The 14,502-nt window shown below is 36.1% G+C and overlaps 1 protein-coding gene across 4 annotated transcripts in view; it reads right to left on the bottom strand.

The window, feature by feature from the left end:
* Sarm (sterile alpha and armadillo motif) overlaps positions 1-14,502 on the bottom strand; it is a 428,773-nt gene that overhangs the window by 338,877 nt on the left and 75,394 nt on the right. The window contains exon 1 of one of the 4 annotated variants that reach the window (XM_081770502.1): positions 3,031-3,178. The exons of the other annotated variants lie outside the window; for them this stretch is intronic. Within the exon in view, the coding sequence (XP_081626628.1) occupies positions 3,031-3,117 (87 nt within the window). The 5' untranslated portion in view covers positions 3,118-3,178. Of the gene's footprint in view, positions 1-3,030; positions 3,179-14,502 lie in introns of those variants that run through there. 4 annotated transcript variants of the gene reach the window in all.

The raw sequence follows: 14,502 nt of genomic DNA, 5'->3' as shown, positions 1-14,502 counted from the left end.
CAAGGTGCATTCAGCACCCATTTCAATATTGCGCCCCGTGGTCGTGTTCCTGGCCGGCAATCGATTGTTTCATGGGTAAATCACTTCAGGAAAACTGGTGATATGAAGAAAAAAAATACCTGAACTTCCACGCACAGCAAGGTCACCAAAACATTAACAGAGTAAGGTTTCTGTTTTGCGATCCCCTCATCGCTCTGCCCGCAAGCATGCAACTGCTGTTAGGTTGTCTGCTCGTTCTGTGAGGCGAATCCTTCATGCAGAACTAAAATTTCATCTCTATTAATTGGCTTAATTCACGCGATTTTGTTGCTCGAGAAAATGTATGTGAAGCGCTTCTTGGCATGCCTCACAACACACTTGTTTTCTTCAGTGACGAGGGTCACTTCTATCTTTCGCTTGTCACTTGTTTACAACGATCGTCCTGGCTCACCTGAAGAACAACATTCGTCAAGCTGTCGCCCAAGGATCTTATAAAATAGAGGATCTGCCCTTACAACAAAATTTTGAAGCCATACGTCACAGTTTCGCCACTCCTACTTTGCCCACTCCGCCCAATAGGATCGCAATGTTTTGAGCCAACAATCATGGCGGAAACGAAAGTAGCCAATCAGACGATGGCAGAAACGGGAGTAGCCAATCAGACGTGCCGATGCTCGGTTGCTTTTTGGCTTCACCGATTTAATAGGATGTAGATACATATGGGCAGATCCTCTATTTATAACATCCTTGCTGTCGCCAAAATACCCTCCATATGGTGGAAAGAGTTTAACGACACTTTCGACTTCGATTAATGCAGTATATTGGGGATAAGGAACGCCATCTGCCTGATACCTTTAAAACTGTGTAAAAGTAAAATTTAAATATTGTACTTGATGCTGTTCAAAGAATTAAGTATGTATATCTGCATTACTTTTTAAAATTGAATTTCTAAATAAGGAAGTTGCTCTGCCCCACCCTGTATAATCTTCACTGAAGAGCTAAAATTCAAGAGGGAAAACATTTGAAACGCTATTCACATGTTGCTTATTTCAAAGATTTTGACACGATAAAGCAGTAAAGGAAGAAGGAATTTTCTGAATAATAATGTAAAATTAACACCATACTCAAAATAGCCGTCATGGCTTTAAATTTGTAAACTGAACGCTCTGGAGTTCAGTATAACATTTTTGCGAACGCAGAACGAGATATAAGCAAGATTTTACATCAAAACAAAAATAATTCTGTGTTTATTCCTTGCTTTGTGGTACTTTTTTTCTTGCTTCCAGATTGAATTTAGGCAATCAGTAAAACACGTATAGATACATATCAAGATCTATAACTTCGAGGCACATGATAAGATAGTTAGGCAACCAACACAACAGTTGTGATATATTGGGAAACTCGCCTCACACTTACTGGTAACAACTGCAAAGTCAGTTTGAAAACCAATCAAGACAGCCAACCCCGGACTAAACATAGGGCTCACAAGTATTAGATGTTGTAAACGCACTTTCTTAATTGTAGAAACTACTATAGGGAAAACAAAAATGGTATTTGAGCAAGAAAACCATAAAACTCAAGAAAGCGAAAACTTCCGTTTTCTTCACAAAACCGGCTTTTATGGAGGAAAACTTCCGTCTTTTTTTTTTTTTTTTTTTTTTTAAAGATTTTTATGGGGGAAACCTCCATTCCGGAAAGAAAAACCCTTTTTTGCATCTCTAAGTGCAATAAATATGGGAGACCTCATTAGCGTAATTGGATTCCTTTTAATCGATTGATTCAAAGTTCAACGTTTCTTTGTAGTATCAAGACTATATGAGACGGGACCTCCTCCTTAAATTGGGATCCGAACTACTACTCAAGATTTTATTCTAGGCAAGTACCAACGACGGGAATCAATCAAAGAACCACACACACAGAAATTAGGCGTGTTACCCAATAACCTATGAAAAGATACGTAAGCAAAAATTGCCGCTATTTATCCATTATTTGATAAACTTTGAATTGTGATGCCTACTGGAGATTTTTAATCATAGAGTTTGACAGGACGTTAAGTATCCCCAAAGTAAAGTAAACAGTAACTGTACTAATAAACACCTCCTTTGAGAGGATTATACGTTTCACAATTTGAAATTGATAGCTGACAGCCATTCTGAAACAAAACCTTTTGAATTTTAGAGATAATAATTATAAATTTCAATTCGAGGAGATTGGAGACAATACCCTCATCCCATGGACTACAGAAACCACCATGGGTACCCTTTTCACCACCACCCCCAGTTTATTTAGCAACCTTCTATTTTGGAAATTCTGTAGGAAATCCTGGTCAGTCTTATAACAATGTTGTTCCTAGGTTTAAAATACCTAATTTTGAGTATAAATACATACTAATTAACTCAAATTTTTAAAAGATATATCAATTTCACAATCAGCTGAAAAAAAAGTAACTTCTTTATTACTAATATAATACATTTAAACCAGGGATGCAAATAAGCAGCAAAATTTTATTAGCCCAAGAAAAAAGTTACTAACTCACATTCCACAATAGAAATCAATTACTCACCTTCGGTATGATATTAAATACTCGCCCGCACCGATGAACAACTCGCCCCGGGCGAGTGGTTATTTGCATCCCTGATTTAAAGTATTGGTTTCACAGATTATAAGTATGTGTGTATGTGAACAGTTGCGTACGCAGAATGTCATTAAGAGAGGAGTTCAAGCATTGAATTTAGAATAAATGTGATTTTTGTATATGTAAACATATCATAAATCTTAATGTACTAAATATTTGTTTTTCCATAACATATTGTTGGGAGATGGGGTTCAAACCCCGAAATCTCTCCCTTACGTACACTACTGCATGTGATTATAGCCACACTATATCGCTGATAACCATTACACATATTTTTTATTTTATTCTCTTTTAAGGACTAGATCACAAGATAATAACTACAGTATGTATGTTTTTTGATTATGAAAAATATAAAAAAGCCCTAAAAAGAATTAGCTGCTAAATTAATGAAAATAAGGAAAAATCGTAATACTCACTTGGACGTTTTTCCCGGCCGCACTACAGCAGACAGTACCCATGACACTGTTGCCAGATGAACAACCACTCTCCTCGGTTTCTAGCATACGATTTTACTACCACCAATTCATTTTGCAGCTTTAAATTTTTCACGAGTAAGGCACAAACACAGAAAATTTGTCACTTTTGCAGTTAGAGTAAATTCGGCGTAAGAATATTCACACTTTCATTTTTTTGTACACTTGATGTTTTGGTAGGACGAAAGTTGATTCTAGAAAGGTAAATGCATAATAAGTATGACATTGGAACTGTTTAAATCATGCTCTCTGTTCAGAATATTGGTACAGCAACATTTTATTCTTGTGTCTAAGCTATGGTATTTCCAGTAAATTACAAACCACGCCAGAATTTTATCAGATAACACGAATAAATTGTGTAATTAAGAGGCCCCATCACAGTGAAATTAAAATACCGCTAATTTTACAGTAATTATGTGGTATCATCAAATAGATAAAAAGGTAATCGAAAAGTGGAACAAGAGCTCGCTAGACAGTATTGTTTTACATGAGATACCGTTATCACGACTCACTTATCTACTTTTGATTTCCAGCCATTTACAAAATTGGCGTTTATTTTCGCGTTTATAAATGAATCCAAACGGAAAGTTACTAGGTGACTCGTGATAACGATACCTCGTGCAAAATAATATTGTCTAGCGAACTCTTGTTCCACTTTTCGATTATATTTTATCTATTTGAAGATATCACATAATTACTGTAAAAATTAGCGGTATTTTAATTTCGCAGTGATCAGGCCTCTTAACAAGCAACTGTTACGACTGGGAAATCTTTTTGAATCTCTGACACTTGTGAAACTAACACTAATAGTTCGAATATTGGTCAGTCCGGTAAATGTAGCAGGTAAGTAATCCATACTATTAATAACTAATCGATAAATTTAGATTATAAAACGCTTAGTGCCTTCAGTGTTAATTACAATTCTTAATTTCAACCGGATTGTCAATTTTACTTTCTGCTCATTTTAGTGAAAACGATTTATTAACTTATTATTCGAAATATTCGCATTTCCCGTGGTTTCGAGGGGAAAAAAAGTCCTGAAAGTCTCAAGTCAAATTACACTAAAGATTACAGTGTAATTCCTTTAAATGGTACCAAAAATAAATTGTATTTTTATGGCTCGTCAAAATGTTAGTGTCCAACGGTGCACGATCAATTAGTTCATACTTGTCTGCGCTGGGACTTCTAATCCTATAATATTATCGACGAATCTTCTGGCTACAATCCACGAGTTCTTTATTTAATTAGTTCTCGTTCCAACTGTCAAAAATTACTTACCTACTCGGAAATGTAAGCAGGACCACATGCTTCGAGTTCAGTTGAGTTGATTTTGAGTTTAATGTCCCTTTCAGCAGCGAAAATATATGAGACGGGACCTACTGATTAACGTGGAATCCGAACCACATGAGCTCCCACGCCAAAATCGCGCACGCTAACCGCTTAGCCACGAATTAGCTCCAAACATACGTTTCGATATCGAGTATGGCCACATTAGAGGTTTTGTTTAAATTAGCTAAGAATAGTGGTCCCAATGAATATAGTTTCGCAGTGTTTATATTATTTATTCGGAAAATTGACTTAGACACAAGTGACTCTTGTCGCTGTAGCAATAAACTTGAAGTAGAGAATTTAAGGAGTCTGTAGCACTGCACTCACCCTATCAGAGAAAGAAGGGATAACTACTAAAAGTGATCTTCATTTCCCATTTTTACAGCTTTTCTTGTTGTGAATGCAGAGAGAGAAATGTTCTGAAAAGGAAACGGATGTGGCAGAGACATGATGGGCCAAAGAAATGAAGGGAAAAGCTAGAAGTGCGCGTGGGCTTCCCAAATTGAGTTGGAGCGCAGAGAAATAAATAGGATGTATGGAATGAAATGGGACGTCGGATGCAAGGCAACAGATGCACTCGATTTGTTCTGATAAATGAGAAACCGACAATCGCCACGGCGCTCCCAACCTAATTTCACAACTACTTAATAATAGCTTTCCCCTAGTTCCTTGTCGAAAGACTTTGTCTTGGAATCACAATCAGCAAAGCGCCTCTTCCGAAACTACTCTGTTTTTTTACATTGGAGAGACTTCATTATTTTTCAGACGTTTCTCCCCGCAACTGGAATTTCCTGTTTCGCGACTAACTAACTAACTAACTAACTCTATGGCCTATGGAACCCGGAGGTTCAGTGCCGCGTTCACAAAAGCTCTCCACTGACTTCTATCCTTAGCTAATTGCATCCAGTTTCTACTTTGTATTCCTATCTCTGCGAGATCCATATTAATATTATCCTCCCATCTGCGCCTAGGTCTTCCTAATGGTCGTTTTCCTATGGGTCTTCCAGTCAAGACTTTGAAAGCGTTTCTACCTTCTTCCATTCCCTGTTTCGCGACACAATTTTTAACATATAGTCTAATCATAATTATACTTGTGTACAGTTACCATAACTTCATAAATTGGTTACGCCAAGAAATGTATTAGGGAAAAAATGAAATGAAATAGTTCAGTTTAATGTTCCATGATTATTTCCATTAGGCTAAGGGAAGTTCCATGATTATTAAGGCAAGTGAATGATGATGGAAGAATTGGTGGAGTGAGTAAGTGGGAGGAAACGGAAGTAACCGCTTGAAACCTATGGAGACGATGTTGTCCACCATAAACTTACTTTGGAGGGAATCGAAACAGAGACCCAAGGAACCAGAGGCAAGCGCTTTACCACTGAGCCACCGTGCCCCTACTGCTAAACTAAAGCCTATGACTGAAAAAATGAAGCTGCTTAAGATTAGATGCTTATATATTGCTTAAGATTAGATGAACACTTCTATGCAGCGATGTGATGCGGTTTAAGAGGACTGTAATATATATTGATCCACACACTACAGTAATGTTTCATTAATTATACGAAAGCACAAGAACCTCCCCTTTTCGGATACGAAATGGCGATTTAACTTCTGGAAGGAACTAATTATTTTGCTTAACAAATTTCATCGAATAGAATATATTCAACGTTTGAGGTGTGCGAAAGCAATTTAGAACCGTTTTGTCTTTGGCAAAACTTGTTTAACTTTGATTTAGAAGTTACGTCAAAAAGTATCCAGAAATTAACATTTTCGTATACTTTGTATTTCTAACCTTTAAAAATGTTACTAACACTTGTTTCATTGTCTGTGATCGCGGACTCAATTCCCAGTGCTTTTACAGAATATTTGTATCCTGTGACAATTGCGATCATTTCAAAGTATGATTGCGACAATTGCAACCATGTTGTTAATCATCTTATAAGTTTGTATCAAACCTAGAATTAATATTTGATATCGAGAGTAAAAACTATCCAAAGACTGTTGAGTGAGAAAATCACTCATATAAAGGTATGGCTATGTTAAAATGTTGATACATACTTAAGGAGATTACGACAGAACAATTGACGGGTGGGTGTGTAAAGTGCCTATAGTCAAAAGTTAGTACTTTGGAGAAGTCGCATTTAAAAGTTCAGATATAAGTCGAAAATTCCGGTTTTGGGCTTCAGACAAAAATCCAAAAAACAATCTTATTAACATGAAGAGCTCCAACCCCTAATCATTTTCCCAAAACCGGATTTTGGATTTATTTCCGAACTTTCAAATTCGATTTCTCTAAAACACTAACTTTTGACTTAACGCACTTTACACACCCACCCGCCAATTTTTGTTGTGTTTTGCCTACAAAATCGAATGACTACATCTTGAAGAAGCCATCAATCAATGGCTAATAGGATCATCAAACGGTTTACAAATAATTTAAGAACTGCAGTAAGCAATTCACATTATTTATTCTGACTTCAAGATGAAACAAATCTGTCCGAGCTCGTTAACGGAGCCAACTCCGTTATCTTCATAGCTAACGGTAGCTATCTATATCCCGTTTGAAATCCATAACACTCCCTAGCTTCTATGCCACCTGCACAGTAGCAAAGAAATGCGGGTTGCCTACGATGAAAGGATATGTAGCTTTTACTGCAATTATCTCGGCCGAAATCGTTAGTGGAGTCAACCCGTTAGCATCTTCACGTGTAACGGTGACTTACGTTTCACCGTTAGTACACACGATTCTTGAACGATAACGAACTTTTGAATTCTGTTTCTGGCAACGGTAGTAGAAGCTATACATCTCTCCTTTAGATGGCAGCAAACGTTCTCTAACGGTTGACACCTAGCGAACGAAATTGAAACTTCTGGGGCGAGATCCTTTTTACTGCCTATGAGAAATTAGTTTTACGTCCCACGATTCTTCTCTTAAGACTAAAGGAGATGATATAAAATAAATGATAAAAGGGCAAACATTTAAGGTCTCAGCGGAATTCGAACGCATAGACTGGTCTTTCGATTGCTAACCTAATGTACTAGACAACTCGGAAATGCCAGAGGCTAAATAAGCATTCGAGAAGTAGACGCATTTGGCTGTCGTCCATTGGTAAGTGATTGATTTTTGATGGTGTGATATTCTTTCATAGAATTGGGCTTGGACTTATTACATGTACAGTACATTATCAGAGGTTCACCCTCGCGGGGGATCCACTGGGTCTGGCTCCGATCCCAAAACTAGTAACTCTACATACACTTGTACAACTTCTTAGTAAAACTTACTTGTTTAGCAGAAGGAACTGTATCGTAAGGGACCTGCTAGAAGGTATGGTGGCAGGAAAGAGAGGGAGAGGCGAAGGAGAATATAATTGAAGGACAATATCAAACCAGAAAAATCGTATGTAAAGACGAAGAGATTACTGGAAGACCGTGGAACATGGAAGCTTCTCAGTTGCAGTAAGTGACCTGCCAATAATGGCTGAATACCTATAATAATAATAATAATAATAATAATAATAATAATAATAATAATAATAATAATAATAATAATAATAATAATAATAATAATAATAATAATGTTTAGCAGACAACTAATTGATGCGGCATAATGATTTGATCTTACATCAACTATACTCTTTCTTTCCTCATAAATAAAACAATTTAGTTCTATATCTTATTTCTGAGAACGTAGATGGCAGCACTTAACAATTACTTATCATCTTTTCAAGTGTAGAATAACACTAGTGTAGAACAGTTAGACGTAATCTTATGTTATATTAGACCCCCCTCCCAACAACAAAAAAATCTGGGTGCGCGTCTGACATTACTACATTTTACTATTTAACATCTTATATTTCAGTGTGTGAATTCAACATGTTTTTTAAGTAAAAGCCCGTAAACTTAATTCCACTCGACTACAGTGAAGTCTATCTAATGAGCACAAAAAAAAAAGAAAGAAAGAAAAAGAAAACTAATTACATGGATTTCAAATTTTGTTAATGTCAAATTCACTGATAATACGCCACTGCCCTTTAAACTAAATTAAACTACGATCTTAGAAGTCTATGAATGGCTTTTTCATTACTTTTGGCTTTGTAGACAAGTCACTACGTCTTAATTCTAGTTGACCGTCTGACGATGCTAGCTCATATATGTGAAAAGTGTGTCCCCACTGGGAATCGAACAGGGAATACATGTACTTAACCAGCTGCCTAAAAATGAGCTTATTTCGTATTTTTATATATATCACCATCATCATGGGTATTCTGCCATTATTGGCAGGTCACTTGCTGGAACTGAGAAGCATCCATGCCCCACGGTCTTCCGCTAACCTCTTCGTCTTCACTCTGTTTTGATATCGTCTATTGATTGTAGTCTTCTCTGTCCTCTCCCTCTCTTTCCTGCCACCATACCCTCAAAGACGTCCCATATTATACAGTTCCTGCTTAATTATGTTCTTAGTCAAATAGAAACTGATTTTTTGCTAGATTTTTTCTATGCGTCATTTATCTCGAAGAGCACTGTTTTCTGTTTCTCCTTTTCCTTTGTGACAACTCGTGCAAAGGGTCACTGCCATTGGGTCATCCCACACGACAGAAGAAGACTGATTGGTTGCATAAGAAGCGGTTCCTGTGCAAATCCTTCGATATGCAAATACGTTGATCAGATAGCTTGAAAGCGTGCTGGTGACTAGTTCCGTTATGCAGTCGTCCTCCCCTGCTGAGAAACTTTATACAATCAACACTTGGTCCTCTCCCGTGTAACAACATATGAGATTCTAAAGGACAATCCACTTTTTCTTACAAGCAGTAAACTTCTGACCGAAACAAGAATATGCAACGTGAATTATCATATGTTCGAAGCCTGTGGAAGAACCGTTAAACATTTTTTTCTTTCCAGCTTCCAATTAAGGATTCCAGTAAGTGAGGTCGCCAACAATAGCATCAAACAACGATCACCTGTTTGGAGAAGCTTATCTTTTTTAGCATCAACTATGGGCACAAAACATACAAATTGGTATCGTAAATAGAAAGGCAACGTGATAATTCCATTTAGAGAGAAGAACAATTTTATTACGACAACATAAGCTAACAACATTGGAAGTCAACGAATACCTTCATACATGAGAATTCAATCCTTTATGGATAGGATAGTCACGTTCATATTTTTTGTTTGTAAATTGTTCTCCCATACAAGGAACAAGTTTCGGGTAATGGTGACATTTTTTGATTGATTTTGTTTCAGTTAAAATCTTCTATGAATATTGTCATAAAGGGTTGTGCTGTGATAAAATAAAATATACCGGTAATATAAGGATAAGTTGAGACTGACCTAGCTCAATCGGTAACACGACCGACTTAAACACCTAAGAAACGAGTTCAAACCAGGGTCCAAGATTAAGGACAAGCTATTGTAATGTAAGGTTAGAAATTTTAACTTTCATCTCAATGTTTTAATTGCTTATTATTTTTTTGATAATTGCAAGCGAGAAATATATATTTTTTTGTTTCTATCAAAATAAAAATCTTGTGGGTGCTGAAGCCCAGGAGCATCCACGTAGTCGGCTCACATGCTATGAATCCTGTAAACCTAAAACAGTCTTTATAACAGCCCCTAGCAGATTAGGCAACACTTCGTAACTTAAATCAATGCTGATTGCCTCCACAACAGGAGTAATACTTTCACTGACATGCGTATCATACGAGGACGAAGTGGTTCAAATACTTTCTATAAACCTATTCTTTCTGTGCGAAGAACTTACTTTTCAGCTAGTTAAAATAACAAACCACAAAATGTAAGTGTTATAAAGTGACAATTAAATATTTTTTTTTTTTTTTACAAAGGAACCAGCAAAATCAATCTATTAAAATTTCCCTTCATTCAAAAATAAATAAAGTTGAAGTTTTTATTTTTATTTTCTAAATAAAGGATTTCTTATTTCCAAAATGTTATTACACGAATTTACATGAGAGTAATAAATCAGACGAAAAAGTGTACTACTCCAATTCTTAAATAATATTATTTGAACTAGTTTTTCAGAACAATTCACGTACTTTAGAAATTTCAGAGCCGAGAAAATGTGACATCATACTTTGCGTTTGCAAATTTCTTGCTTCTAAGAAAATATCTGAAAAATTTGTTAGTTTATTTAAGGTGGTTAAGAATAAATGCACGCCAACACATGGCAGCATGTTACCTTTTTGTTTCCAAAGAAGCTTTACTCAAAAATAAATTAAATCAATAAACAAAGGAGGTCCCTTCGTCCATTATCTTTTATCGACATTCATTACCTCCATCAATTTTTACCTTAATATTAATACATTACAGAACAATTAATTATAAGAAAACTTAGTGACATAGGTGATTGGTACTTTAGTCTAGACCTGAAGATGTAAATCTTCAATTTAGATTAGGAAAGACCTTTGAGGTAAACTTTAAAAGCATAATATGGAAAATAGTTTTTAAAAAATACTTGATTGCAAATGGTGGACTGAATTTATTATAACCTTATGCAATTGAAATTATTGTGTAAATGATAATCTAATAAACTTTACAAATAAAAGAATTAGATAATTTATGAACAACCTATTTACTAAAAACATCTCTACTACCATAAAGTCATACGACATAATTTGATACAATTGTAGTCGAAAAGGATTTACACCCGTAACTTTAAAATAACACCTTACAAATGTCAAATAAAATTAAAGCATATCCGTGATGTGTAAAATAATGATCTGAAGGAGCGGTAATTTTCGTAGGGTCAACATCCCCTAGTGTGGATTGCAGAAGAAAAAGGGGATCGAGTGAAAATATCATCTTTCTCGCTGTGTACATACATTTCAATTTAACCACAAATACATTTTTACGTACTTATAAATATTTTACACCTTTTCATTTCTTTAAATTTTCACTTTTCCCTACTTTTTCACCCTATCTGGGTAGTTGGCCCTCTTCTTCCCGCTGAATCTCCTTTCCAAATTTGACTTTATTTTATCCCTACTGTGACATTTCTTTGCTTTACCTGATTTTGACATGTTTTCTATTTAATCCAAGGATCTTATTAAATAGAGGATCTGCCCTTACAACAAAATCTTGAAGCCATACGTCACAGTTTCGCCACCCCTACTCTGCCCACTTCGCCCAATAGAATTGCAGTGTTTTGAGCCAAAAATCATGGCGGAAACGAAAGTAGCCAATCAGACGATTGTAGAAACGAGAGTAGCCAATCAGACGTGTCGATGCTCGGTTGCTTTTTGGCTTCACCGATTTAATAAGATGAATATACATATGGGCAGATCCTCTATTTATAACATCCTTGATTTAATCATGCCTATACTGAATTCAATTTCTTATCTCTTTCTATTTCTCAGATATGTGATTCTAGCACTTCGACTTTTATATCGGCCATTCAATGGAAATGGCGTCGAATATTTTTATAATCTTTTAATTTTTATATAAATACTTTAATTATTCTACACTTTTAGCACACACAGCCTCAGTTCCTTTAAACACTATTAATGGCAAGGATCTTATAAAATAGAGGATCTGCCTTTACAACAAAAGCTTGAAGCCATACGTCACAGTTTCGCCACCCCTACTCTGCCCATTCCGCCCAATAGGTTCGCAATGTTTTGAGCGAACAATCATGGCGGAAACGAAAGTAGCCAATCAGATGATGGCAGAAACGAGAGTAGCCAATCAAACGTGCCGATGCTCGGTTGTTTCTTGGCTTCATCGATTTAATAGGATGAAGATACATATGGGCAGATCCTCTATTTATAACATCCTTGATTAATGGTGAAGAAAAGACATCATCTGAACATTAACTGAATTAAATGAAGGTGCAGATTAAAATATAGATGCCACTTCATCTAATATTTTTATATCGTTTTTCTTGCTGTAAATGCATCCTAATACACTTTGGAGTTTCATTTTGTTAGCGTATGCTCATTAATTGCATACAGATGCACGATGTGTGAAGCCTGTTCGCCAGCTCGAGGATGGATTTTTTGATGATTTTCTCCAAAGAGAATTTCAATGTTCAGGGAGATAAAGTAGTACAGTGCAGGGACAGATTTAGGGATGGTGCAAAGGTGTTCGTGCCCCCCCCCCCCTTCCTTCGTTGTAAATATACACTACCTAAAGCAGTGAAAATAGGAACACTCAGAAATTTCTTGTTGTCGTGTTTCCGTTTGAGCTTAAAACGAAGGGAAGTTTTGCAAGATCAATAGTTTAAATCAATTTTCTAAAAGTTGAAAGAAAAGGATACACGAGAGCAGACACTTAGCATTTCCAGGGCGATTCCTGATTCACATCGCAGATGCCTAAAGGCATTTTTAAAAAAAATAAAATTCAATTTAAATGTACTGGTAGTTATTGCTGCACCCCCTCAGAAAATCCTGGACCCGATCCTGGTACAGTGTACTGTAAAAATATTGTTAAGCGTTGTTGAGCACGATTAAATTTTTGCTCCGGGAAAATTCTCCTTGGACCATCCCTGAAATCATCACTAGTGAGTCCGTATGCAGCAGGCGCGTTAGTGACGATAAGTATGCGCATAAACAACGATGTGCTTAGACACTACACTCATTCCATAATTTGTTCATATACGTACAATTTATGGCGCTGAAGCAAATTTTTTAATGTTGTATATATGTTGATATACGAGTTACAAGTGTAAGCCCACATAAACCCCTTTTTCTTTGCGAATTAACAGGTTTTACCCGTATATTTTCCAAGACGATCCCTCATATCTTAATCTGGACCCAAATTAATTGTTAAAAATGGAGAAATCTTTTTCTAATTAATGTTTGTACAAAGTTTCAACATTCTATCTCTTACATTTAATTGAATTACTGATAGATACGTATTGCCGCTTGAAAAATGCATTCAAAGTAGAAGATTCGAGCTGATATATATATATATATATATATATATATATATATATATATATATATATATATATATATATATATATATATATATCGTTGATTGCATTTTCTCGCGCCCGACCCTACCCATATGACCTAAATACAAGTTTCTGATTGGTTGAAGTTATTTGTTGGCCCACCTCCTAAGTACATATTAACCGAAGTTGAACCACCCAAGTGTAATGTAATGTCACGTGATATTATCATGGGGGTAAAGGTGGAATAAAACGAGCCCTGCGGGGCTTCTAACCCCCTTCGCTCGCTCAGCTATGTTTCGTAACGTAAGTAAATCACTTTTTTAATCAATAAAGTTATAGTGCAAAGTGGACTAATTACCACGTGACATTACTTCACAACTGGATGGTGCAACTTTAATGTAAATTTAACTACTTTCCGTTTGGTTTATAACGTGATTGATTATAAGAGCCATCAGAAATCTCTAGGTAAATGATGGAAAAGGTACAATTTAAGCATTATATAATACGCACTAGGGCAAATGACTATTATTTTCATCTTATTTCAATGATAACAGTGTTACGAATTAAAAGAAATCCTTGGAGAGGGTTTGAACCTACGCCAAAAGCGATTTTCATTACTATCCTGTCTTACGGCGAGGACCAACAACATCTGGCGTTAGCTTTGTGCTATATGTATCTACGTATACTATCTACGTGTGCTATATGGAGAAACGGATAACTCCAATCAATCAGAACCATGTATTTAACTCATATGGATACGGTCGAACGTGATTAAAATATATGCTTGCTGATTAACACTCTTTCTTTCTTTCTTAACTTCAATTAAGGTTTTATATTTCCAGGTACAGATCTAAACAGCGTGACAAACATCTTGGCATTTGGAGGTGGCGCTCCAAGCTCCCTTTAAATGCTGCTAGCAAATGAGAGGCCAGCGGTATTGCCACGTTTATTTTGTACACATCCATGTCTATTCCCTGCCACCTGATCGCGCTGTAGTTTGTCTGCTTAGCCTTAGCCACAGGCCTTTACCACTTGGCAACGTCGCGCCAGAGCTTGCGTTTTATTCTTTTAGCTGAAATGCCAAGATGTTTGTCACAGACTTTAGATCTCAGTCGCTTATATCAATGAGTTTTACAATAAGTAATTGCTTTGTAATATAAGAACTTTAATGT

The sequence above is a fragment of the Thermobia domestica genome, chromosome 9 (genome assembly GCF_964235325.1).
Source record: "Thermobia domestica chromosome 9, izTheDome1.hap1.1, whole genome shotgun sequence".
NCBI lineage: Eukaryota > Metazoa > Arthropoda > Insecta > Zygentoma > Lepismatidae > Thermobia > Thermobia domestica.
Note: the sequence above shows the minus strand (reverse complement) of the source record. Positions and strands in the feature narration are given on the sequence as shown.